General features: G+C 34.4%; 1 protein-coding gene across 1 annotated transcript in view; it reads left to right on the plus strand.

Moving 5' to 3' along the window:
• The window catches only part of LOC129217359 (eukaryotic translation elongation factor 1 epsilon-1-like), a 31,147-nt gene extending 13,597 nt beyond the window's left edge, over positions 1-17,550 (plus strand). Inside the window, exons 3-6 of the mRNA XM_054851643.1 lie at positions 1,261-1,352; positions 6,540-6,635; positions 9,475-9,534; positions 17,380-17,550. Of these exons, the coding sequence (XP_054707618.1) occupies positions 1,261-1,352; positions 6,540-6,635; positions 9,475-9,534; positions 17,380-17,451 (320 nt within the window). The 3' untranslated portion in view covers positions 17,452-17,550. The remainder of the gene's footprint in view (positions 1-1,260; positions 1,353-6,539; positions 6,636-9,474; positions 9,535-17,379) is intronic.
• The last annotated feature ends 9,256 nt before the right edge of the window (positions 17,551-26,806 follow it).

Raw genomic sequence — 26,806 nt, forward strand, 5'->3', positions numbered from 1 at the left:
GGCCACACATGGAGCAGATTTTCAATGGCATTGGAGGGGGGGGGGGGGCGAAGGTAATTTTTGACCTTGGTTACTCAGAAAAAAGTCGTTTTGATTTTTTTTCTTTTTCTTTCTTTCTCTTCCCTCTTCTTTCTCTCCCTTTTTTTTCCAGACTAACGTTTCGGGGGGCGGGTTGTCCCCGAAACCTCCCCTTATCTACGCCCCTGTGGATGATTCCAAAAATATGAAAAAAAAACCCTTGGGGTTCCTATGATTTTGCATTCAACAAGGATGCAAAGACATTGGCTATCAGATAGAATGACAATGTTGTAGCAACGATTGTTACCTATAATGGGACCTTTTTGCCAATTGTAAATGCCAAACGCATAGCCGCTGTGAACGAAAGGAAATTTATATTTCACAACCGAACTTTATTTTGGACTACAAATAAGTATTTGGGAGGCGTTGACCTGCATGACAATGCTATAGCAAATTACCAGATCAGAATTCAAAGCAAAAAATGGTGGAAGCCATTATTTACAAATATTATTGATAGTGTGATAGTAAATTCATGGAAGCTACATAGAATTGCTAATAACACAAAAATGCCACTTACAGACTTTAAGTTCATACATAGCAATTGCCTTATTAAAAGTTGAATTCAAGGACAATCCATTTGATGAAAATACGATACAAATACCACATCCAAACAAGGGTCGTCCATCATCCACAGCTCTACTGAAAGAAATACAGACTGATACAATCGTATATACCATGAATGAACACGAAGAAAAAGCCCGCAGACGATGTAAAGTGTGCAAAAACCACACGATTTATTTGTGCCTCAAATGCGCAGTCCATTTACATCCAAAATGCTTCGAAAATTTTCATTTAAAAATGTAAAATTCGGCTAAGAATAATATTGTTCCATTGAAATATTTGTTCATTGATTTGGCCAATGGTGCATATACGCACCATTTTATTTTTTTAATTAAATACTATTTTTTATGCAAGAAACTTTTTTGTGTCTTAATGGATGTATTTTAAACCCAATTTTAAGAAAATATTAAATAAAATTAATAATAATACATTATATATGATAATATATTATATTAATCATAAATATAATTAATATAATAAAATTTCCATGCTCAGCCTGAAATGGGTTAAAAAAGGAAGGGAAAAATCATTTAAATTGCCATTTCTTTGCAAGTTTCATTTTCAAAAAAAAAATAGCATGGATATATATTCTCATTTTTATTTTTATTCTTAATACTTTAGGCATTACAAAGGAAGAAAATGCTAGCATATATCAATGGCTTGAATATTGCTTATTGCATTCTAATCTCAAAGAAACTAAAGAAATGCTTGATGTAAGTATCATTTCTCTTGCCCTTTGAATTTAAATACAGTAAATTCTCAATTATCCATGGAATAGGATGGCACGGTAACCGCAGATAATCTGAATAATGAATAAAAAACGATACTCTTAAAATACAGTGCTAGTACAATAGCTAAAAAATATGAAGAACACTCACACATACATTTAAACTATAGATCTAAACATCACTACATTGCATTTACTAACATTAAATGTAACAAAAAAAAGAACAAAAGATACAAGCGAACAATAAAACAATCATTAGTTTAAAAGACATTCAATGACAGCTAAGAAAAAAATTTTTTAAAGAGACTTGCGAATAATCCTTCCACCGACAATCAAGAGTTTACTGCAAAGGCAATTTGAGTAAAAAATGTTTTAAAAATAAAAAAATTTAAAAAATTTAATACTTTTAAGTCTAAAACATTACAATAACTGTTGCTTGAAACGACGTGATGATCATTATTTATGCATTGAAATATTTCAAACTATTTTCTACATCTAAGAAAAAAATTAGGGTTTTTTTTTCTTTTTTGTTAAAGTTTTGTTTTAAGTGTTTATTAGTGTGTTATTATTAAAGTGCAATCTTTATGCCTTTTTTACTGGCATTACAAGCTCTTATGTTAGCATTTATGTGGCATTACAAGCTCCTCACTGATCAAAAATCAGATCAGATCCATGAGTCCATTCGCCATTAATCTCTCCAACACCAGACCTGGTCTGTTCAGAATATCCTCATGCGACAAAACGACACAACAAAGTAAACGCTCTGCAGTGGCGTCGTCTTCATTGCACTTGGTACAGCTTGAAGGAGTCTTGATACCATGGTAGAATCTTAGGGATCTAAGGTGACCAAAAGCCAACTGAGACCAACGCCCCCTAAATGCTACCTAAATGCCTATCACATTTGCCTCAAAAAGTAATCCTCCGCCGGTACACTTTCAATGCAACTTGGCAGCAATACAAGGATAGCGTTGCTATGGCAATGACACCAAACAATTCAAATCAGACTGTTTATCGGTTAATCTCAAAATTTAAATTTAGAAGTTAACTAATTGTGTTCTCCGCTATTAATTTCTAATACCTTTGACCAAAATTTGCTTATTGGGATCATTTTGCTCTATGTTAAAAGTGAGAAAGCGACAGGCATCTAATAGTTAGGAAGCCTTGGCTGAGACAAGGCTATCTGGCTCTGCCTGTCTCCTCCAGAGTCAACAGCTCTAACAGGGTTAGAGGCATGATACCAAGAAAGGGATAGCGGTTGTTTCCAGGATGTATTAAGGGCCCTGCTTCTGGAGAAAATTTTTCTGAAGGACAAAAGTTTATCAGGACATTGCGGCAGGAAAGATCCCTTCTTATCCAGTCCATCAGCAACATCATTGTATGCTAAATTTACATGGGATGAAACCCATTGGAAATGCAAATTGGAAGACTTGAACAAGGTTTTGGGATTTTTAAAAACCTGGATTCTCGCCTAATGTCCAATATTCTTCCAGTACTCCAGATACTGGATTACACTCTCACTTTCCCTGAGGAACCAAATCTCTTCAAAAAGAAGGTGTTCAGAGATACAATTTAAAGCCGTATCAATGGCCATCAATTCTGAGCTAAAAACAGAACTATAATCGGGATCACTCCGTCTGAGGAAAATTTCATCAGTACTGGATTTAACAAAGTTCTTATAATTTCTATATACTTCCTTCATACCATTACTGCCATCTGGAGATTGCTATTGAATAATTTCCACAATGACACGTCACTAGGTCAGTGCTAAAGCTTTTAAACGAATAAAATTAGTTAAATGAAAGAATCTAGCAGTTAGGGATTGCAACCCTAACTGTGGTAAAAACCCTGGTTTTTACCGTCCTGTCCAAAACTGTCCGAAAGTGTCCAAAACTATATTTTTAGAAAAATTGTATTCTTTGAGAAAACATCAAAAACAGAACAAATTTATCAAAGTAATGTTTCATATTGAACATTTATTCAATGAGAACATTCAACTTATTTATGCAACTGATTTTAATCTAGTTGCATAAAAGTTGAATTCTCGGTTAAAAGTTAAATTTGTATGCATGAGTATATTTATTTAATTTATTTTTGATAATAGTAAACAAATTTCCATATGTTTATGCATGTATGTAAATGAAAGCAAAGTTGGCAAGGTTATTATCATTCTGTTCAAAACCCTTGTGTCCTAAAGTGTCCAAAACTATTTTTGACAAACTATATTTTGTGAGAAAATATCAAAGAAAAAAAATTTTTTTGACTATTTATTTATTCAATGTGAACATTCAAGTATGAACATATATGTAACTAATTTATGCAGCTGTGTTACATAGGAATTAAATGCTTCATTAAAAAATTCTATTTGTATGCAGGTTTTTTTTTTTTTTTTTTCCTCTCCATAAACCAAGTTTTTGAACAATAATGCATGTCAAAAAGAAAGTGTTCAAAATATAGTGCAATAATTGATTTAAATGCAATAAATTACAAATTTTTGTAGTTACAGATTGTATTATATTAAAAATATAAACTAAAAAAGAATAACACAAGTTTTATAACATAAGTATATAATCACCGATTTCTTGTTCTTTAATCTATGATTTGAAAAATAATTTTTGTTAAAACATCACGTAAAACTTATTTGCAAAAACCATTTAAAAAATTAAGCTAAATTAAATATTTTTTTTTCCGCCTAAATATTGCACATTTAATATCATTCCTTTGAGTTATAAATGGAACTGAAATTAGTTGTCTTGGTAGTGTTATGAATTTCCTTTCATAACTCTACCAACTATTACATAAGGAAGTTTTATGTAATAGTTAATGGCAACTTTATAGCTAAAATATTTTTAAAAAAAACATTTAGGAGAAAAATATATTAAAGAACTCATTAATTAAACCACATATTAATATCTATATTTATGCATTACAAATATTGCAGTAAATACAAATTGATTAGATTATACCCCTTTAGCTTTAGCATAGTTTTTTACAGTTTAAGACAGTTTCGGACACTTTTGGACAGTTTTGGACGCTAAAAACCACCTGTCCTGTCCTAAACCAGTTTTGGACAGTCCAAAACCCAACCCTGACAATATTGTTTATCCAAAAATAACACACAAGAGACCGAATTACCTGAAGATGAAGGACTTCTAGACAATTAGAGAAGGTATATCATGCACTGTTAACAGTACTATCGACCTGCGTGAATTCAGAAAGGGTATTTTCAACTGTACAATTCAATAGATGCACTTGTTTTTTACTATTATTGATTTTTTTCTTATGACATTTGTTCCTTCATTTATATTTGTTCCCAATATGTTTTCATAAATGATACAATTTTTGTACAAAATTATGAAATGTGGCAATGAAATGAAATGTTTTGAAGCATCTTTTGAGAAATTTCAAATACCAGCATTAATACCGGTCAGGGTTGGGTTTTTTGCTGGCAAAAAGGTATTTTTGCCGGGACAGTGGAAAAAACCGTGGCAAAAATGGAAAAAAACGGCAAAAATGGAAAAAACGGCAAAAACCTAATTGCAAATAAAGTAGCATCATATTGTTAATCAAGAAATAGTGACAATATAATACAAATAATGCACTTTAATATTTTAGTTATGTCTCTCCATGTTACTTCTAATTTATAATGTGAAAACTAAATAAAAAACAAATGTTGGGATTGCAAAACTTAAGATTTTAAATGTTGGCTCATTTTTAAAAAATTGTTTTAGCAAATTCCTTCAATGCTAAAACAAAGAATGTTTACTTAAGCTTAGTAAATTAATACAGTAGAAGACCGTTATAACGCACACCTTGGGACCAGAGCTTTTGCATTATACAGGTTTTTGCATTATATAGATCATTTCACAAATTTTGAAACTAATATTCAAGATATATCTATATATTAGCACTTCAGAATGAGTTTTATCTGCAACGAGTATTAAAGCACTAATATTACAGTTAGCCATTCACAAATAAATATATTTCACAATCAAAAGAAAGTGCATTATCCTGCACTTCTGCTAACTTCATGGTTTGCATAACAGCTGCAGTATTTTCTGTTTACTATGAGTACTAATTTTCAATTTAAAAGCTTTGAATTAAGATGAAAAGATGAAAAACTTTTAACATTTAATTTGCCCAACAATTTTTATGCTTGCAAAGCAAAACAGGGATTTTTTTCAACTTAAAAACCTATTGTTTACTTCGTAAAAGTTGTGCGGTTTATATAGAGAATTGCGTTATATAGGTCGGCGTTATAACGGTCTTCTACTGTAAAAAGTTTGAATTCTAATTATATATATACACATATTTAATTAATCACTTTTTTTATCCCACTAAGATTTTCAAGCTATTTAATTCAATCTAAGTTAAAATTCTAAATTAAATTCAATCTAATGATATTTAATCAAAAGAAATGTGTATTTTGCTTTTTAATTACTTTTATTTCTTTTATTTTATAGTTGCATCTTGATTAAGTATAATTTATATAGATATTTAGTATTCTGTAAAAAATGCTATTATAAACAAGCTAATTAGATTTTCATTGTAAGTTAATTATTTGTCTTAGATGTTACAAACTGAAATTTTAAGTTAGTTTAAAAATTTTTAAGTAAAAATGCTCCATAACTTTAAAAGCAAGTTAAACCTTAAATTTTTTTAAACTATAAAAATTAAATTAGAATTTTATCAAAATTTTTTCATGCTTTTACTTTTATATAAAAGGAAAAAAAACTGTCCGTAAGTTGTTAACACAAAATCTATTTTTGCCACTTTGGCAAAAACCTATTTTTGCCGGACGGTAAAAACCGTGGTTTTTTCCATGGTTTTTTTCCGCCCCCGGCAAAAACTTGCCAACCCTGATACCGGTTATTCCGGTATCATGTTTTAAAAATACCGAATACCGGTATTGAGTTTTTGGTATGGTTTTGCATTCCCTATAACCAATAGATTGCAAAAAGTCTATCAACCACCTGCAACAATGCAAGCTTCACATCAATGACAAAGTGGATTAGCACACATGTTGATTTGCTTCATTAGTTCAAGATGCTTCTTTTGAAGCAAACCATGTTAGTCAATTATTTCTAACAATTAAGAGCCTACTTTTTAAAAATCCCAAACTTTAGTGTAAATATAATTGTATCTTAATTCTATAATTTTTTTTTTTCCTTTACAGGAACTGAACACTATTTTAACTGGTAAAACATATTTTGTCAACAACCGGTTCACGATTGCAGATTTAATACTGTATTTGAGTCTACACAGTATTTATGTAAGTAAAAAAATTTCGCATTTAACGAATACTGTTGGAGTTACAATGAATGAAATGCCTATACTTCTTGTACAAAATAATTATTTTAATCAAGAGTTGAAATATTAAAAATTGTTCGAGGAAAATGTTTATGAAATTGTATGAAAAAACTTTTCAGCGGAAACCAAATAAGCAAGTTTGTGCAATAAAGTTAATGTACTATAAATGAAAAAAATGAAAAAAATGCAGTTACTGCACTTAACCTGCCCACGGCATACAATGTTGAAAATGTATTAATGTTTGTAATGTCGAAAAAGCTATTTCACTCAAGGCATCACTCAATCCATCACATGATTATCGTTAAAAAAAAAGATTCTACAATACAATTCAAAAATTTTAAATCCAAAAATGTTCTCTACCCTTTAAATATACTATTCAGTTGTTATAATATGCATAATTGAATCAATTATTGCAGAGTGGTTTTTCCATGCTTGTATGTAGAGACATCGACTAGTGTAGCACGGAAGTCAAGTCTTGTACAACAAAGCACTTTATTTAGAGGTCATATTTTTCGTTTAGTACAGAAGCGGCGTTAGTCCGAGACTTATGCCCTTTGTGCACTAAACGCGAAGGAAGAAATAGTAAGATGCAATGGCAAGATCATAGAAGAACTAGATTTTTTGGTTTAATGAAGTAAAAACAAATACCTTTTTTGATCTAGCATATGGGTAATGGTAGGTTCATCAGTTCAGGGGGTTAGGGGGAGGATTTGAAATCATAGAATCAAAATGATATTTGCTAATTTCTCAGGAGTTTTATTAATATCACTCTAGGAACTGCAAAAAAAACTGTATGCTTTCAGTGAGATATACGCTGGTCAAAATAAGAACAACACTGCAGAAGACTTTTTCCATAAATAACACTGAAGATACTTAACAAGATTGCTGATGACTTTCCTCTGAGAGAATAAACGTTAGTCCTTTGCGACCGGGATTTTAGGACAGTAAAACAAATGTTAAACAAATATGACAGATAACTACCTTGTGAAATCCAATCTCTTATAAATGAAATTCTGAAATTACATTAAGATTAAATACTGTTTAAGGCTTTCACGGCCGGCGTCAATATGAGGAGATAACATTTCTGGGCTAATTGGCCGTGGTCTAATTGGAGTAGAAATTCCAGACGTTTCCAATTCCCAGTGGAACATGGCACCTTGCCCTTAGATCAACTCGCCACAACAGTCTAAAACATACTGTGGTCCCATCCAATCAGAAACCGGCAGCCACCACGGCTTGTGAATCCCATCCAATCAGGTACCAGGATCACCCAGCGGCTTGAATCTCATCCAATCAGGAACCTTATTCCACCAGCGGCTTGAGAACGCCTCCCAATCAGGACCAGCAGCGCAGCAGCTGTTTGCTTAAATACCGGAGCCACCGAAGCCAGGAATCAGTCTCACCAAACTCAAACCACTGAAGATGGCTGCAGCAAAGCAAGCCGAAACGTCTGGAATTTCTACTCCAATTAGACCACGGCCAATAAGCCCGGAAATGTTACCTCCTCATACATTAAGATTCACCGTTGCACACATCTGTTGAAAACAATGAACACTGTTACTACTAAAACAGCTGCCCATCATTTTTTAAGATGACTTATCTTCCAAATTAAGATTTTGGAAAAAGATTCTAGTGGACGACTAATGTTTTCAATTATCAACATTCATGATGTTTATACATTCGATAAAACATGAAAGGAACGGTTTCAGGCTAGCTAATTTGTAGACGGTTTTCAAGATAATTTTGCAAAGTAACTCTTGTCGGCTGAACTACCTTTGTCAGCATTGATTATAAAGAGAAAATTTTCATATATAGAAGTAACAACTATCAAGATTATTATTGAGTGCAGTTTTGAATATATTCATACTAATATGTAAATCGAACTTGGTACACAAAACTAGAGAAGAGAAGGATAGAAAAAACAATTTCCATGGAGGATGTATTTGATGAATATGACTATAGTGTTATACACACATGAAACTTTCAGTTTGTGTTTTTTTTTTTCACCAGACTTTCTTATTTTACTAAAACAAGACTAGAGAAAGAGGAAAATATACGATGTATTTTCTTAAGATAACGAATTTATGAATACGGATTATTTTTGTCACTTTGCTATGTTATTTTTTATTATCCGAAATCAGTTTGAAACAAATCTGTTTCACTTGATTTACATTTTCATCATTCTAAACTAGTCTTTCAAGATATTTATTGCAGAAAGGGTGTAAGTCCAGATTAAAAAAAAAAATTAATTAATTTCAGTGACAAAATGAAACATAATTTAAGGTGAGGTAATGATCCTACCTGTGGCTAGATTAGTCATAAAAAGTTTTGTAGAATTTAGTTCATTTTTGAATGAAATAATCACTTTTATTGATTCCAGAAAAGTTGCATTAGTTGGACTTATGCCCTTTCTGAAGTAATCGATTCAATTATCATTAAAAGCTGCAAGCTCGAAAAAGTTTTCAAATTACGCAAGTGAATACTTCATGGAGTTAATGGTACATCATTCTCATTAATTTTTTTTATTACTTTATTGCATACAATTAAAAAAGTTTTATATTTGCAAATAACTTTGGTTTTGAATTTCAAAAAAGATCATTTTATTTAGTAATTAAAAAATATATGTTACTTTAATCATCATATAATTGATCTGATACTCACATCAGGTTTTTCTATGTACATAGCATTTGTGTAGTAGATTGTGACTGTTTATTAATATTTGATTAGTAGCAAGTTTAATAATCTTAGTAAAACACTGAGTATACATTAAAATACATATTGACTTCTTTTTTTCCCCTTAGTCCTGCATGACTTTCCAAGACAAAGAAACTTACAATCACCTTTCTAGATGGTTTAGACTGGTAAGTGTTGCATTTTAATTGATTAATATCAATTAAATTGATTGAATTTTGTGTCTTAGGAATACAGTGCAACTTCGGTAACTCGACTACCCCGGTAATTCAACATTTATTTTTCTTATGGTTGGCTCAGTGCTGATTTCAACAAGCGAAAACCTCTCTAACTTGACACACATTTGCAGGAACCCCTAAAAGTCAACATCTAATTGCCATTCTTGTCCAATTTTTGCTACCAACATTCTTTTATATTGACCTTTTCTCAGAATTTTATGCTTTGATTTCTTGGTCAGACAATCCTTTTCTGGAAATCTCTTTTAGAGAATTTCATCTTTTATCTAGGAGAGTCAGCCACCACACACTGTGCCATTAGTGCAATACTAAAAGGGCAGGATAAATGTACCCAGGGGTGTCCTCTAGAGAAAGAAGTCACCATGACATGTTTTTCAAACAAGTATTAGCTGGACTTTTTATCTTTAATAGACCTGATTGACAAGAATCTTTTATCTCTTTTCAAAAATTATGGATTTATTCCTCTTGAAGTATTCAAATAATAATAATGATTTTATTTACACTTTTTAAAAAAAGAAAAGAGAATTCCCTTGCTGGAATTACTTTTCATAATTTGAACGTTAAGCAATATTAAGTAAGTGACATAGAAACTCTTTAGGAATTAAAATTAGGAAACCGACATGTTTTCATGTCCCCTTGGTTTGTCAAATTATCAAGGTTCTACGGTACATGATAAGCAACTTCTAGTGTGTGACATTTCAGATCATATAATGAAGCTTATCACGAAAAAATACATGTGTTTTTCTCTTCATTTTTTTTTTAATTTTGTGTTTACTTAAAATCTGGATGTGTTGACAAAAGTTTTAAAGGCAAAGCAAAAAGGATTTTTAAAAAAAAAATTGAATGGTACCTATAGTCAGGGCAAACCAAACCTGGCAATATTTGTGTGATGTGATTAGAATCTGCATTCATAGATCTCACAATGCTGCATGGTTAGGTTAGCCCCAACCAGAGCCGTGTCCAAGGGGAGGGTTTTAGGGGTTAAACCCCTCCCATTGGTGAAAAATAATAAACCAAATGAAGAAAAGTGCAAATTTGGCTTAAAATTAACTTGAATGTTGAAGTTTGTGCACGGCATTTTTTTTATACCATCCCCTTTTAAGTTTCCTAGAAATTTAGAAATGCCGTCTCTTTATCGACTAAAATCATATTTTGGAAAAAGAGAGATATCTTTTTGTCAGAGAGTAAACTATTGAATCACATTAAAACTGCCAATAATGGGAAAATGACATTAAATTGGAGTAAAAGGAAGTCATGTGATGCACATATCAGCTCGTTTGTAAAAGGAAGGAAAAAGAAATATTTATTGGATTTTTTTCGAATTGTAGCCTATGTTACTCAGTAAGAAAGCACTTTTCATATACTGAAGGAATTTTTCAAATAGGTGCAGTAGTTCCAGAGATTACCTCGAACATATAAACACACAAAAATCCGCCCTCTCTCTTTATAATATTAGTATAGATTAAAGCAAAAAAAGACAAAGGTTTCTAACAAATCTAAATAGTACCGTTTCTCGAAGATACTTTATCATTTATAGTTCAGCTGCAGCGGTGTCAGTGTGACGCTCCAAAATCTCCATATTGTTTGTTAAATTAGTAGTTCTATACTTTATTGTATGTTCGATGCAGGAGTTGTATGTTTAATCAAAACAAACACCGAATATTTGTCGCATTTACAGTTCCGTTCTTGCAGCAATCATAATTTACAATTATTATTTAAGTGCGTATATATTTTTTGAACCCTTGTGGCTCAGTGGTAGACTTCCACGCCACAGGTCCGGATTCTATCCCTATGTGTTGACTTAGCCGTTCATCCCTTTAGTGGACCGATAAAATGAGTACCAAGCGCGTTTGGGAACTAAACCCTGGAGCTTACGCGTTAGGCTGACCACCTAACCGGAACATCTGCCTAGCACCCCAGAGCCCTTGGTCAGGAAGACTGAGATGAGCACAGTAGGCCTTAGTCCCCATGAGCTAACGTGCCACTAGGTTTGGTTTGGTATACATCTTTTAACTCTACAAATTATATTCCGGTTAGATGGGGGCCGATAAACGACGTTCCACCAAAAAAAATACAATAACAGATATGGTAATATTACTTAAAGCGAAATCTTCTAGGAATTTGACTCCCCGTTTTGTCCCTCATTGTGACCATCAAACAGAAATGAATAATTTTTTGGCACACCGTTGTGTTTTCCTGAAAATGCAGAAATGAATGAAAAATTATTGAAACCAAAACCCCTCCCTTTATGAAATCTTGGACACGGGCCTGGCCCCAACTATAGTGACTTAAAAGGATGCCATGGCACCCATGTCAGAGTTGTGTACTCTGACTTTTTAAAATTTTCTCTTTCATGAGGGTCTTTGACTTCCCTTTCTCCTAATCATTATTGTTTTCAGCCTCTAATCAGAATAGTACTTTCTATTTTTAGTCAGAAAATCTCCACTGCTTTCTAAATGTACAATCCAGCTGTTACAATATCGTCGCCTCAGAGCAACAGTAAGACATCTAATCCCAGGAATAAAACTAAGATATCCTGCTGTTGCTCTGAGGCAACAATATGTATTATCATTAAAAGGGAGCTAAAATTTTTTTTAAAAAAAAATTGAAATTTGGAAATCTATTATAAAGCAGATTGAAACTGCTGAATTGAGTTATCAGACAAGGATATTACATATTTATATGGGCATTATTAATCATTCCCTTTGTTAAGATTAATTTAATATTATTTTATGCTTAAAAGTTTGAACATCCTAAGTATTTGACCAGCCCTGCTGTTGGATATTCTCCTGTTTGCTGTTTTCTAAACTTTGCTTCAGCTGTGGGTCCCTTTTCATAAGGACTTATGATAACTCCCATGTGGTCTAGTGGTTAGGGCAGCTGACTTTCACTCAGTTGACACAGGCAACCCTAAGCATGGGTCTTGGGAAGAACCTACTGTTTTTCTCATTCTTTCTGGTCACTCTAAAATTAAGGGATTAGTATAATAAACCTCTAAGACTCAGGGTTTGCAAAATCCCGGGTTTTTTTAAAAAGCCCATGGACCCAGGGTTTTTTAGGTTTTTGAAATAAAACCCAAAAAAACCCAACTAAAATTGAGTTTTTTTTAAAGAAATGTGGGTTTTTTTTGTCTTTTTTTAGGGAAAATGTGGGGTAATTGTTGCATATTGTAGTGTAAGTATATGGACAAAGTGCAAAAATTGTCTTCGGGTAAAAAAAGGGAAAACTAGTTAAAATTCAGCGTTTTCTGAAGAAAAGTATAAAAGACGAAAAAACCCAAGAATGGTGAAGTGTCAGATTTTTTAATTTTCATTATTACCAACAATTAAGACAAAGTTACTTCTCGAGTGATAAAATCTATTGTTCGATTTTAATTACTACATTTTTTTTTTTTTTTTTTTTGCATTTTACTTTATTGTATTTGATTTTGTTATGCAAAACTACTGTAGAACCTCAAGTATTTTAAATCCCTTTTTACTGAATTCCAGCTTTATCAAGACATTTCTTTGAATTTTATGTTGCCTGCTTTTCTATTTCTGTGTACAGAGCAAGAAATATTAAACTTTTCCGTAAGATAATGAAAATAGTGTACCTGTTCTGTTTTCTGTCGACCGTTTGAAAAATCTGTTTATTTTTAAAAAATATACCTTGTGTTTATTCGAGATTTGTGACGTGTTGGTTAGAAAATAATTCACATGAAAGCCTTTTAACTAGATTAGTTTCCTCTGTACAATCTACAAATATTGAGAAAATCAGACGTGACAGATAATTTGAGTTATTTATTGACCAGTTAAAAAAATTTTAAATACATATATTTAAAATCGTTTAAGTATTTTTTTAATGCCGTTAAGAGTTAAGAAATACTATTAAAGTTCAAAATTCACTTATGTTCATTGTTTGTGGTGAAGAACAAATAAAAAAGAAGTTTAAATTGTGAAAGTTTTTAAATTAATTAATTTTTTTTTAAACTTCTCAGAAAATTGAAAAAAAAAAAACCCCAAAAGTGGGCTAAATAATGGGTTTTTTTAAATGGGTTTTTTCAAAAAAACCCATTGGGTCCAACCCAATTGGGTCCAATTCGGTCAACCCTGCTAAGACTGCTTGACGTGGAGATTTATTTAATGTCACTATTTCCCAAAATGTGACGATTTCAGAATTATTGACATGCCTAGATGTCCACGGATGGCATCCATTTTAAATTGTATGAAAAAATATATTAAAGTTACAGGAGAAAAAAGGCATGGAAAATAAGAATGTTTTGTTTTTAAACATAATAAAAAAATTGAGGCTGTACTACTCCTAAAAAATCTCTTTAGATTTAGCTTTGTGTCATGCACTAGACATAAAATGTAAGAAGTTTTAGATAAATTAATAATCTTCCTCACAAACTTAACACAAACATCCCAGTGGGGTGCCCTATAATTTTCAGGGCCGTCCGAAGAGCTGACAGCACCCGGGGCGAAAGTTTCCTGACGCCCCCTACCCCCTTTTTACACATTAAAAAAAACAAGTTAGTTATAACATCAGTGCATAATATGAGTGAACACGTCGTATTTGAATGTTTTACGTATTAATGAACAGAAAAATCAGAGGGTAATGCTTAATACAAACTAACACATAAGAAATGAACCTGTTTTTAATATTTGTAAAATATTAATGCCCCAAAAACTTTTCGAAAAATGGAAATATTAAAAATCCAAATATTTATCTACTAAAATGTTATTCCACTAGACAAAAAACAAACAATTAAAACTTAATTGGTTATTCATATTGATCAAACTAAGAACACGAATAAATAATTTGCTGATTATAAATAGAAAATGTATTTATCGAAGTAAATTACATCCAAAATTTAATTTCGATCTGTACTCATCCAATGATTCTTTTCAAGAGTTTTTTGGTTTTACTTGTACCAACTTAATACCAGCTTTCATATATGTTAAAAACAAAGATGTTATTCTTTTGCATCAAATATTTGTAAGTTTTAGGGAGAAGTCCACAAATACTCAACAACATTGTAAATCACACAGAATTTTGTTTTTGGAGATCTAATTTCAAAAAATCACTCGCCCTAATATTACAAAATATGGCCTTACAAATTGCGTTTTAAGACTTGAATATAAGAAAATATTCGTGCAAGTATTATGCTTTCTTTAATATCACAAGCAATGGGTTTTTTAAACGACACTTACAAAAAATGTAAGCGGAACAGCCCCTGAATGTAAAAAATTGCTTAAATTGTAAGATAATTTCGAACAATTTTCATGGGAAATGCTCCAGACCCTCCTCTCCATAAAATCTTCTAAGTTTGTCTAAAGTTTCATTTTTGAAAGTTCAATTTCGAAAACTTGCAAGGGGGAAGGAACTGATTTCAATCTATTTTAAAAAATAATCAATTGGAAACAGTCTCTGACCTTACCCTAACGTCAACAAACATGGCCTATAATCGCGTTTTTAAGGCTAAAATTGCGTTTTTAAAATTAAAAGTTTCAAAATGTTGACCAGACACCTTTTGACCTTTTTCCTATCGGATAAAAAAAAAAAAGAAAAGAAAAGAATTTTTTTTTGCTGTTTTTTGTTTTTTCAATGTGCCCCTTAAATCTTTTTTCTGGTTACGTCCCTGCACGCAGGGGCAGAATTCAAGCAAACTTGGTGAGAACTAGACAAAGGAGAAGTGCCTTTTGTTTGATTCTAATATTTTTTCTAATATTTTCAGAAATTGTATCTGCTTCGATGATAAAAAGGATACGAATGTTTTGGAGACTTAAAAGGAATATTTTCATGTCCTAGGAAAAAATAGAGAATCATTGCAATGAGTCTCTATTTTGTGTGTCTATGACTGTGTATCTATGATACACGAAATGAGGGGGTGCCGCAAGGCGCCCCTAATTTTTTACAATTGGGGCATTTTATACGATGAGGGGTGCCGCACCTCGCGGGGCCCCTCATTTCGTGTGAATGTCTACGTGTTCCCTCGAAACGAGGGGAACCTTGCCCCCCCCCCCCCCCGTTCAGACGGCCCTGATAATTTTATGAAAAACTGATCCAAATCATATAAGTAGAAAGTCCTTCTTATTTTAATATTTTTTTTCAATCTTAAAATCATTATCATCTAAAGACGTACCGTGTAGCACTTTGGCCGATCACTACTCAGCCGAGTACCGAGTATCAAATATGTTTCAAGTAGAACCATCGACACACACATGATGAATTTTTAAGACATTGAAATAGTAGTATAGACCTCCATGTCCATTATTAGTTTTTAAAACAAAATTCTAGCTGAAATTTAATCAATCATGACTTTTTTTGAAAATTTTATTTGCCTCAAAAATTTTACAAAAAAGCTATTTTTAAATTGAAAAATAAACAAATAAATGAGAGGCATGACTGATCAAGTTAGAATTGAAACAAATTATATCAATCTATTATAGTGCTAGTCCGTCAAACGTAAATAATTTTTTAAAAAAAATAATTGGAATTTTGACATCTGGAATTCAAATTATGTTTTTTGCAATCACGATTGTGTGTGTGTATGTAGGCGTGTGTGTTTGTGTCTGTGTGCATGTATGAGTGTGTGGGTAGTTGTGTGTATGAGTGTTTGTGGTGAAGGGGATGTGTGTGTGCGTGTAGGCATATGTGTTTGTGTCTGTGTGCAGGCATGAGTGTGTGGGTAGTTGTGTGTAGGTGTCTGTGTATGTGTGTGTGTATGTGTGTAGGTGTATGTATGTGTGTATGTGCTTGTATGTGTGTACGTGCGTGTAAGTGTAGGATATTGACGCAACTTGGAGATGGCTTTCGCTAGAGGAGCAGCATCGTGAGGAGCCGGTCGAGGATGATGCTGCAGAGGGTGCTGGAGGGAAAATAAAATGATAGCACATCAAAACAGTCAAATGAAAGCAATAAGCAATCGTGATTGCTGAAAAGAAAAAAAAAGAAACACAAAAATGTTAAAAGCACAAATGTGCAGGAACGCTGCAGGCGCATGTTTCTGCATTACAAGGAACGTCTTTTTCAGTGTATAAAATGAGAGCTAATGAATGTGAAGATATCCGACAAAAAAAAATCCGACTTTTGTCTGATATCTTTAAATCCATAAGCATTTATTTTTGTGCATTTTAAAATTCATTCCTCGTAAACCAAAACACGTGTCTGCTGTGTTCCTTCATATTTATGCTTTTAACATTGTTTTATTTTTTAAACAAAAGTATTTTTATCTTATCTTTCTTATATAAATAATTTTTGTTTGAAGCAAAAATCTGTTTAATAATATAAATTTTTGTTGTCCCATTTTTAATAAGTGTAACTAACTTTGGGGACTTTAAAATAAAGATTTACTCCATTGAAGCATAACACATTAACATAACTTCATTACTCTCAAAATTAAAATTTGACTTGTAAATTTGAATTGAAAATGATTGCAATATATTATATGCCTGCACTTTTTTTTATTAATTGTAAAATCTGTCTTGAACAATATTCAATTTTTTACAACTACTCGGTATTGGCCGAGTACCTGAACAAAATCTGGCCTAGTACCGAGTACTCGGCAAATTGGCCGAGTACCGAGTAATTACCGAGTACTCGGTACGTCTCTATTATCAGCTTATTTAAAATCATTGCCTGAAATCACTTGAAAATTTTGTAATTTATTAACATTGTTTTTATCATTTGTGCATTTTAGTATTTTCAAAAAGAGCAAACTAATCTTTAAAAATATGCTCAATATATGATGAATTGACCTACTTTTTTTCATACAGATATTGCTTCTCTTTATTTTAGATTCAAAAAGAAGCTGATGCTAGTGAATTGTATCCAAAGATAGTTTTCTGCAAAACTAGTCTGTACAGTTGAATGCATATACTATTTATTTATTTAAAAATCAGTTTTTTTTTTTTTTTTCTTTTTCTTTTTTTAACTGTGACATACCTGGAAAAAAATAAAAATCTTTTAAAGAAAATGTAAATTATTTTAGTTAATATCATGTATCTTTCACAAAACAGCGTAGTATTACAGAAAAATCTCAATTTGATATTTCAAGGAAGAAGTAGTTGATGTTGCACGTTACAAAGTGATAAGAAAAAAAATAACTATTCAGACTCTAAATTGAGAACTATCCAAGACTTTCCCATGACTTTATTCCAAAATATACTATGAAGTATTGCAAGTTTTTCAAAAGTTTAATACTGTATGTAGAAAGTTTAAAATGTTTATTATAAAGAGTGACATTAGTTATACATTACGTATAAATACCTTTGTGCTTGAAAATTAAATGAATCAATTAACCAACGTATTGATGCACCATAATTGCAAATTACTGCAGACACTTGTTTTGGTGTTACAAGAAACACCTTTTTCAATGAAAAGAAACGTGAGCTTTTGGATGAAAAGTCATCCAAGGAAAGCAACGTGGTCGAACAGGAGCCCGTATAAATACCAAAAAATGGAAATTAACAAAACAAATAAGACAAAATGACACCTGGAGCCGAAATTTATTACAGTAAACTCCCAATTATCGGCGATCGGATTATCCATGGCTCGGATTATCCGCCGGTCTTTTCACATTGTTTTTAAACGGTGATGACTTACAATTAACCGAATTTTTTTTTTTAATTTAATATATGTTCTTATATTATAATCATTTAATGTTTTTTTGAACTTATGATTCTGTTATTGTTCGGTTTTAGCTTTTACATATGCTTTTTACATTCAATGTTATCGTTTTTAGCTATAATTTATATGTATGTGTGAGTGTTATTCATATTTCTCAGCTATAGTATTGTATTTTATCTATTATTCAGATTATGTGCGGTTTTCGCTTATCCGCGGCTAGCGTGCCACCCTATTCTGTGGATAGTCGAGAGTTCACTGTATATTATTCCATCTGCAGAAATGAGTTTTGAGGTTTTGAAGAAACTCGTTTTTGGATTCCATACCAACAATTAAAAATTTTTGAAACTTGAAGTTTTCTTCATGCTTTTTTTTCAGCAGAAACAAAATAAGCAAGCTTGTACAATGAAGATCGAGTACAATAAATGACAAAAAAATTAATAGCAGATGCAGCCCTTTGCCTTCCCGCGGCAGTACATATAAGCATTCTTAAATTGTGTACTAAAATGAAGTACTAAGTCTTTTTTAAAAATGTGCTAATTTAATTTTGTGACTTCATGTAAAAAAGCAGTGACACTTTTACTGATTTTTTGCAACAAAAATTTTCATAATAAATTTATGAAATTTGGCGTAAAATTAGTTTTGAGCAGAGGGGATATGTGCCTCAAAGCATTTCTTCTAAAGGATTTGATTTTTTTCTTCTTTATTCACTCTTTAAGTAAACTTTTCTCAGAAACTCACAGGTATTAAAACAAAAAAAGTCTTGCAGGTATATATTTTTGTACCGTTCTAAATCCTAGGTTTATCTACATTAAAGAAAATTTGTTTAGAACAATTCTGAGCTCATTGGCACCATAATTTTGAAAGACTCGTGATTGCTCACACTGTTCATACTTATGTGTGTATATATATATACAGTAAAACCAATCCTAACAGACACCCCTCTATTGTGGACAAGAAAAATTGTTCCGTTAGTGTCTCTGCATTAGAGGGATTTTACTATATATATAGCTTATAAACGATTTTAAAGTTTAAAAATACAATATGAAAGCACAAAAAAAGCACTGGGCTACACGCACCACCTGCTACAATATAAGCAAATAAACGGTAGCTTATACCTAAAACCAAGCTGTAGATGCTCTGTAGATATTCGGAACTTGTACATTCCTATCTTACTTTATTTAAAAATATTTTGGTTTTTCAACCATAGATGGAGTTTCTACTGCTGATGAGTACTGGCTCCATTTTTAATTATTTTTCTGTTCTCCCTTTAATATTTTGTACTTTCATATTGCATTTTTTTACTTTAAAATCTTTTATAAGCTATTCACATGGCTTAACTGTTTTGCTGCTTTTGCGCATCTTTAAGCTTTGTATTTGATATTTTTGTTACTTATATGTATAGTTGTGTATTTAATATATACATATATATATATATATATATATATATATATATATATATATATATATATTGTAACGGATTCGGTGCAACTCCCACTTTCTTGAAATGAAAACACAGTTCTTGATAAAAACACAGGAAATTTATTCACACTATGTACAGGAAAGATCTTCAACAACTGCTAAATTATTCATCAGCAATTAAGCAATTATCACACAACACCGTAAACTCAACGTTTACACACGTATTTACTTCCAAATACGAAAACAACACAGCGAAATGCCTCGCTATAAACAGAGCAAAAATCTTCTCAGTTCGAAATATCAATCGAAACTGAACTGTTTATCCATCGCTAACGGCTTAAATACACCAAAAAGAAATTTCTCAAATATTCCACACGCTTCTGTAAAGTAGTAGACCGTTATCAAACTTTATCAATGAACAAAAAGGAAATAGGGGTCGTATACTTTAGCCATATGAAAAAGGGGATGTATATTCATTACGGGAAACTATTTACAGGTTACGTTCCTACAATAATTACTATTTACAGAATTTGTAACATTGCCCCCTTCCTAAGGACTGCACGTCCCGGGCAGTACAATCCCCAGAAAGGGTGCCAAACTTCTATCACAAGTTTACAAATATACACATTAATTAATAACTAACAGATACAGAAAACACAATAATAACGAGAAATATTACTAAACATTAAAAGCAAAAATTATCTACAACTTTTATGTTATCAACCATGGTTGTTTACGTAATACTCATGAACTATGGCCATAGTATGGGGCTAACCGATCATAATGTACAACCCTAGGTTTTGCATTAGGTGATTTTTGGATCCTCACTACGACGTCATTTAGTCGGTTAACGACTTTGTAGGGTCCATCCCAATGCGACTGCAATTTGGGTGAAAGACCTTTCCGTCGGATGGGATTCCATAACCAAACCTTGTCGCCTTCGTTGAATTCATGTCCAGTAGACCTTGTGTCGTATCGGGTCTTCATCTTCTCCGCCGCGATGCTGATTCGCTCTCGTGCGAAGTTATGAACGTCTTCCAACCGGGCCTGGAGATCCTGGATGTACTCCTCAGGCGATGCAGGCGCATCCGGAGTACGACCAAAGACGAGATCACAAGGTAGCCGAAGCTCTCGTCCGAAGAGCATCTGAGATGGGGCAAATCCAGTTGTCTCGTGGACAGCACTGCGGTAGGCCAGCAGGAACAAAGGTAGCTTCTTGTCCCAATCCTGTTGATTTCTGGATACCATAAGCGAGAGATTATTCAGGATTGTGCGGTTAAATCTCTCCACCATGCCGTCCGATTGTGGGTGCAGTGGTGTTGTCCTAGTTTTCTCAATTCCGAGAATTTGACATAGGCCCTTAAACACAGCAGAGATGAAATTCCTCCCTTGATCGGAATGAATCCGCAAAGGTGTTCCGTATCTCGAGATCCAATGTTGGACTAGAGTCTCTGCTACGGTGGTAGCCTCTTGATCTGGAATGGGATATACTTCCGTCCATTTGGTGAAGTAGTCGATGGAAACAAGAATGTATTTGTTCCCATCAGCAGTTCTTGGTAGAGGACCCAGGATGTCGATCCCAATTCGTTCGAAAGGAGCTCCCACGTTGTACAGATGTAGCTTCCCTCTGCTTCTCTTCTTCGGTCCTTTACGAGCAGCACAGGCGTCACAAGAATGGCACCACTTCTCCACGTCATCCTTCGCCTTGCTCCAGAAGAAGCGCTCCTGAACTTTATTGAGGGTTTTCAAGACACCAAAATGTCCTCCAGTCGCACTACTATGTATTTCTTTCAGAACATCTGAAATCCTTGATCGGGGAAGTAGTAACTGCCACCTAGATGTTTTGCCGTTGTCAGATTCCCATTTCCGGTACGGTACGCCGTTCCGTAAATGGAGTGAGTTCCATAAAGCCCAGTATCTTTTTGTTGCTGGACTGAAGATGGAAACGTCCTGCCAGCTAGGGCGTCGACTGTCACTTTCCATGAACTCTAAAATTGGTTTTATGTCGGGGTCTTCAAGTTGATCTTTCCGAACTTGGTCATCACTCCATGGATCAGGTTCTGATGATGTTGGAGTCACTGTCACCTGATAGGCAGTAGGGCTAGTCGTTCCATACTGTTTCTCGATTCGGGAACAATAATTGCAGTTCTCAGGGCAGGGTCTCCTTGATAAAGCGTCAGCATTACCGTGAGATAACCCTTTTCGATGCTTGATCTCCATGTCATATTCCTGGAGCCGCTGTATACATCTGGCTATCTGGCCTTCCGGATTTTTGAAGTTCAAAAGCCAAGTTAATGAGGCATGATCTGTCCGAAGCAGAAATTTTCGGCCGTAGAGGTAATGATGGAAGTGTTCTACAGCTTTCACTATGGCCAGTAACTCCTTTCTGGTGACGCAGTAATTTCGCTCCGACTTTGATAAGCATTTGCTCCAGTAAGCGATGACATGTTCATTGCCGTCAATTTCTTGGGATAAAACAGCTCCGATGCCCTCGTCACTCGCATCAGTGTCCAGGATGAAGGGTTTTTCAGGCTGAGGATAGGCGAGGATAGGCGTTGATGTTAAAGCCTCCTTCAGTCGTAGAAATGCATCTTCGCATTCTTTGGACCATTCAAACTTTTGCTTGCTCTCCGTCAGCTTATGCAAAGGCCGTGCAATGTTGGAAAAACCCTTCACAAACTTCCTATAGTACGTGCAGAGCCCCAGGAAACTTCGCAGCTGATGGATGTTTTCGGGACGACTCCAACTCTTGATCGCAGATACCTTCTCTGGATCGGTTTGCACACCCTCAGAAGAGATGATGTGACCAAGATAGTTCACTTCCCGGCGGAACAAATTACATTTGGACGGACTTAACTTCAGATTGGCTTCCTTAAGCTTTTGCAGCACCTTCCTAAGATTTGCCAGATGTTCTTCGAAGCTGCGTCCCACGATAATGATATCGTCTAAATAGACCAGACAGGATTCGTAGGAAAGTCCTCTTAATACTGTCTCCATAAGATGCTCGAACGTAGCTGGTGCATTGCAGAGGCCGAAGGGCATCACTTTAAACTGCCATAAGCCTTGTCCAGTTGTAAACGCTGTCTTCTGTCGGTCATCAGGGTGTATTTCAACCTGCCAGTAGCCGCTCTTCAAGTCCAGGGTCGAAAACCACTTGTGTCCGGAAAGAGTGTCCATGGTGTCATCTATCCGTGGAAGAGGGTAGCTGTCTTTCTTGGTGATTTCATTCAGCCGTCGGTAATCGACACAAAATCTGGTGGAGCCATCTTTCTTTCGGACCAAGACGATGGGAGAGGCCCAAGGACTGGATGACGGTTCGATTACATCATTCTCCTTCATCTCTTTCAGGAGGGTCTCAACCTCTTCCTTCTTGGCGAACGGTAGTCGTCTTGGATGCTGTTTAATAGGGGGGTGTTCTCCAGTGTAGATCCTATGCTGCGTTAAATTCGTACGGCCAACATCCTCCGATGTAGATGAAAACAGATGCTTGAAGTCATCCACCAATTGTTCCGCAGCAGTTCTTTGGTCTTTCGTTAATGGTGCACTCCCAAATAACTTCGATGTCAAGGACTCAGAAGACACAGTCTCGGGGGAATTGATTCTTCTAATGATGCAGTTTACTGGAGTACAAGTTGCTAACACTTCACCTTTCCGGATATTCCTTGGCCTTTCACTCACGTTGGCGACTCTCACAGGAATTACATCCTTAGAAAGGTGCACAAGCGTAGATGCTACCAGCACTCCTTTTAGGTTATTGCTTAGGTTAGGGTATTCAATGAGTCCAAATCGAAAACTATTGCTTTCTTCAAGGGAGCCAGGTATTAATGATTCTGACCTTGAGGGAATCGATAAATCTGTTTAGGCTATTATTTGATGAGCGGATTTTACATCACTTTCTGCTGGGGAAAACGGCTATGTCTTCTCTCATCGAGTGCAGCTCATTAGTCTTGAAGTCGAGAGTGAAGTCATATTTCTTCAAAAAGTCCAATCCGAGAATGAAGGGGTCCGTGATATTAGCGACGAATGCCGTATGATGGTAGGTGGCATTCCCAAACACTATTTCCAAGTCCACTTTACCGTCAATCTCAATTTTGTCACCTGTCACAGTCTGGAGACTTACGCGTGGCGATGTCCACAGCAGTTTCAATCCAAATTCACGAGTCACATCTGTCCTAATGATTGTCACATTGGCTCCAGTGTCAACAATCAGTCTGCAGGGGTTCCCATTTACATGTGCGTAAATGAAAAGTCCATCACTGCCACTACTAGAAGAGGAAATCTGCAGAGCTTTAGTGGTGGTGATTTCCTTCCCTCGCGTAGCTTGGCGAGCCGGACAACTCCTTCGCAGGTGTCCTTCACTACCGCATTTCCAGCACTTGTGCTCTTGTTTCTTTTGGGCTGTTATGCTGCTCAAATGTCTTGTCAAGTCACCGAGTTGTCTCTCAAGTTCAGCGAGGTGGGACGACCTGGAATCAGACTCATCAGCTTCCTGAGTCCGGATTAGATGGCGATCCACACGGGTTGCTTCTTGGGCGGCCTCGTATCTCATCGCATACACAACGGCAGAATTCAGGTCTTTGACATCCGCCATCCGTAGAGCTTTCTGGATTTCCGGATCTCGAACCCCGTCGATGTAGTAGTTGAGTGCCAGGTTGTCTCGAACATCCGCAGGGCAGTCGTAAAAAGCAAGATGAGACAGTCTCTCGATGTCCGCCGCAAGCTCTTGCAGGGTTTCCCCAGTTTTCTGGAAACGGGACTTCAACTGGAGTCGGCTGAAATCTTTCTGGCACTTCTCACCGAAGCGAAGCTCCAACGCAGATGTGAGGGAGGCGAAATCCAGGCGCTGGCCGTCCGGAAGGGTCTGGAGAATGTCCTCTGCGTCACCTCTCAGGGATGCTGCAAGATGGCAGGCCTTGGTAGCAGAGTCCCATCCGTTCGCTTCCGCCACTATCATGAATTGGGTCTTGTACACCTGCTACGAACTTTTCCCATCAAATGTGGCCAGTTTAATGGACGGTCGAGCAACAGATGTGGGAGCGCAAAACTGTACAGAGCTGTTTTTCGCGGTCGCCAATCTCCTTTCCATGTCTTTAATTATTTCTTCTTTAAATGAAGTAAATTTCTTGTCTTCTTCTTCCAACTTATTTTCCACATTGGCGATACGCTCTTCCACAGTATCAAATTTTTCTTCCAGAGCATCAACTTTATCTCCCATGGCGGTTAGTTGATTCTCCATCATGGTTTTCATCGACGTTAGGTCACTTTTTATTTCATCTTGACTTGTAGTAATTTTAGCAGTTAAATCACTATTTAACTGTTCTTGGTTAGTCGCCATATCATTTTTTAATTGTTCTTGATTAGCCGCCATATCACTCTTCACAGAGTTGATTGCATCAAGCAGTTGTTTTAATTGTTCATCCATTGCGCGAGTAATCATCATAAAAATAAAGTCCAAATTTAACAAGTCTTTATGAAAAAAAAGTCCAAAGTCACACTTACTGCAAGAAAGTCCTGAAGTAGCCCCACGTTGGGCGCCAAATTGTAACGGATTCGGTGCGACTCCCACTTTCTTGAAATGAAAACACAGTTCTTGATAAAAACACAGGAAATTTATTTACACTATGTACAGGAAAGATCTTCAACAACTGCTAAATTATTCATCAGCAATTAAGCAATTATCACACAACACCGTAAACTCAACGTTTACACACGTATTTACTTCCAAATACGAAAACAACACAGCGAAATGCCTCGCTATAAACAGAGCAAAAATCTTCTTAGTTCGAAATATCAATCGAAACTGAACTGTTTATCCATCGCTAACGGCTTAAATACACCGAAAAGAAATTTCTCAAATATTCCACACGCTTCTGTAAAGTAGTAGACCGTTATCAAACTTTATCAATGAACAAAAAGGAAATAGGGGTCGTATACTTTAGCCATATGAAAAAGGGGATGTATATTCATTACGGGAAACTATTTACAGGTTACGTTCCTACAATAATTACTATTTACAGAATTTGTAACAATATATATATATATATATAATGGCAAGTAATAAAAAAGGAAAACATTTTTAAAAAGGGGGAGGAATAAAACAAAATTATAAACAAAGCCAAAGAAAAAGAAAGGCTTCTTTGAGATTGAATCATCAGCATTGGAAATCTCAACGTATTAAGTACCAGAACTACAAAGCAACACAAAATGGATAGTTAAGCAATCACACTACAAATCTAAAAAAATGCATACTTTGAAGTGGCAGCCAAATTTTAAAAAGATAAAAAATGGGGAGAGAATGTAATGAATAAATAAATAAATATATATATATATATATATATATATATATATATACACACACACACACACATAGTTGAGTTGATGTTTGATTTTAAATTATTCACTAGTTTCTTCCATTTAAACTGAAACCCCGCTTCTTTGGGGGCCCCCAACTCTCGAAAATATTGCATGATTCGATCCTAAAATAAGGAAAATACTTTAAAATATTAATTTCATTTTCACGTGCTTGAAAACATTGAGATCTTGCCAACTAGGAACATTTTAAACTTCTTCAAATGCGAGGAGAGGGCAGAGGATGCCAAAATGTGCCAAATTCATCTCCTTGCTACATTCTGCATTAAAAATGTAAAAAAATGGTTATGACGTTCCTGTAACACATTGCTTGCTTGAGATATATTTTCGTGACTAGCATGTTCACATTTGCTCTATTTATTTTTAAACGTGATTTCCGTATTTTGAAAATTGTTTTGTTATTGCTTGCTTTTTTATTACTTCTGCATACTGTCAATCTCTTAGGCTTGAGAAAAAATTACTGCACTACCTCTATTCCTTTCCATTTTCTACACTACTTGTTATTAAAAAATAAAAGTAGTGCAGAATAATAGGAGTTTCTTACTAAGTTAGAATGTAAAACCATACAATCAGTATTTTAATATATCAGAGATTGGAAAGTACAAATGAACTGCTTTGAAAAACTTTAATTGTTCTAGAGGACTTGAAAATAATTTTAAAAAAGTTTCTGAAACTGCTTGAAAAGTGCTTCAATTCAATCAAAAAATTTTATTTCCTATTATGTGCATAAAGTAGTAATTGTCTGAATGGTTAGGGAGTTATTTTCTCATTATCTAATTTTTTAATAATTCCACCATTTCTTTTAAAG

The sequence above is a fragment of the Uloborus diversus genome, chromosome 2 (assembly GCF_026930045.1).
Source record: "Uloborus diversus isolate 005 chromosome 2, Udiv.v.3.1, whole genome shotgun sequence".
NCBI lineage: Eukaryota > Metazoa > Arthropoda > Arachnida > Araneae > Uloboridae > Uloborus > Uloborus diversus.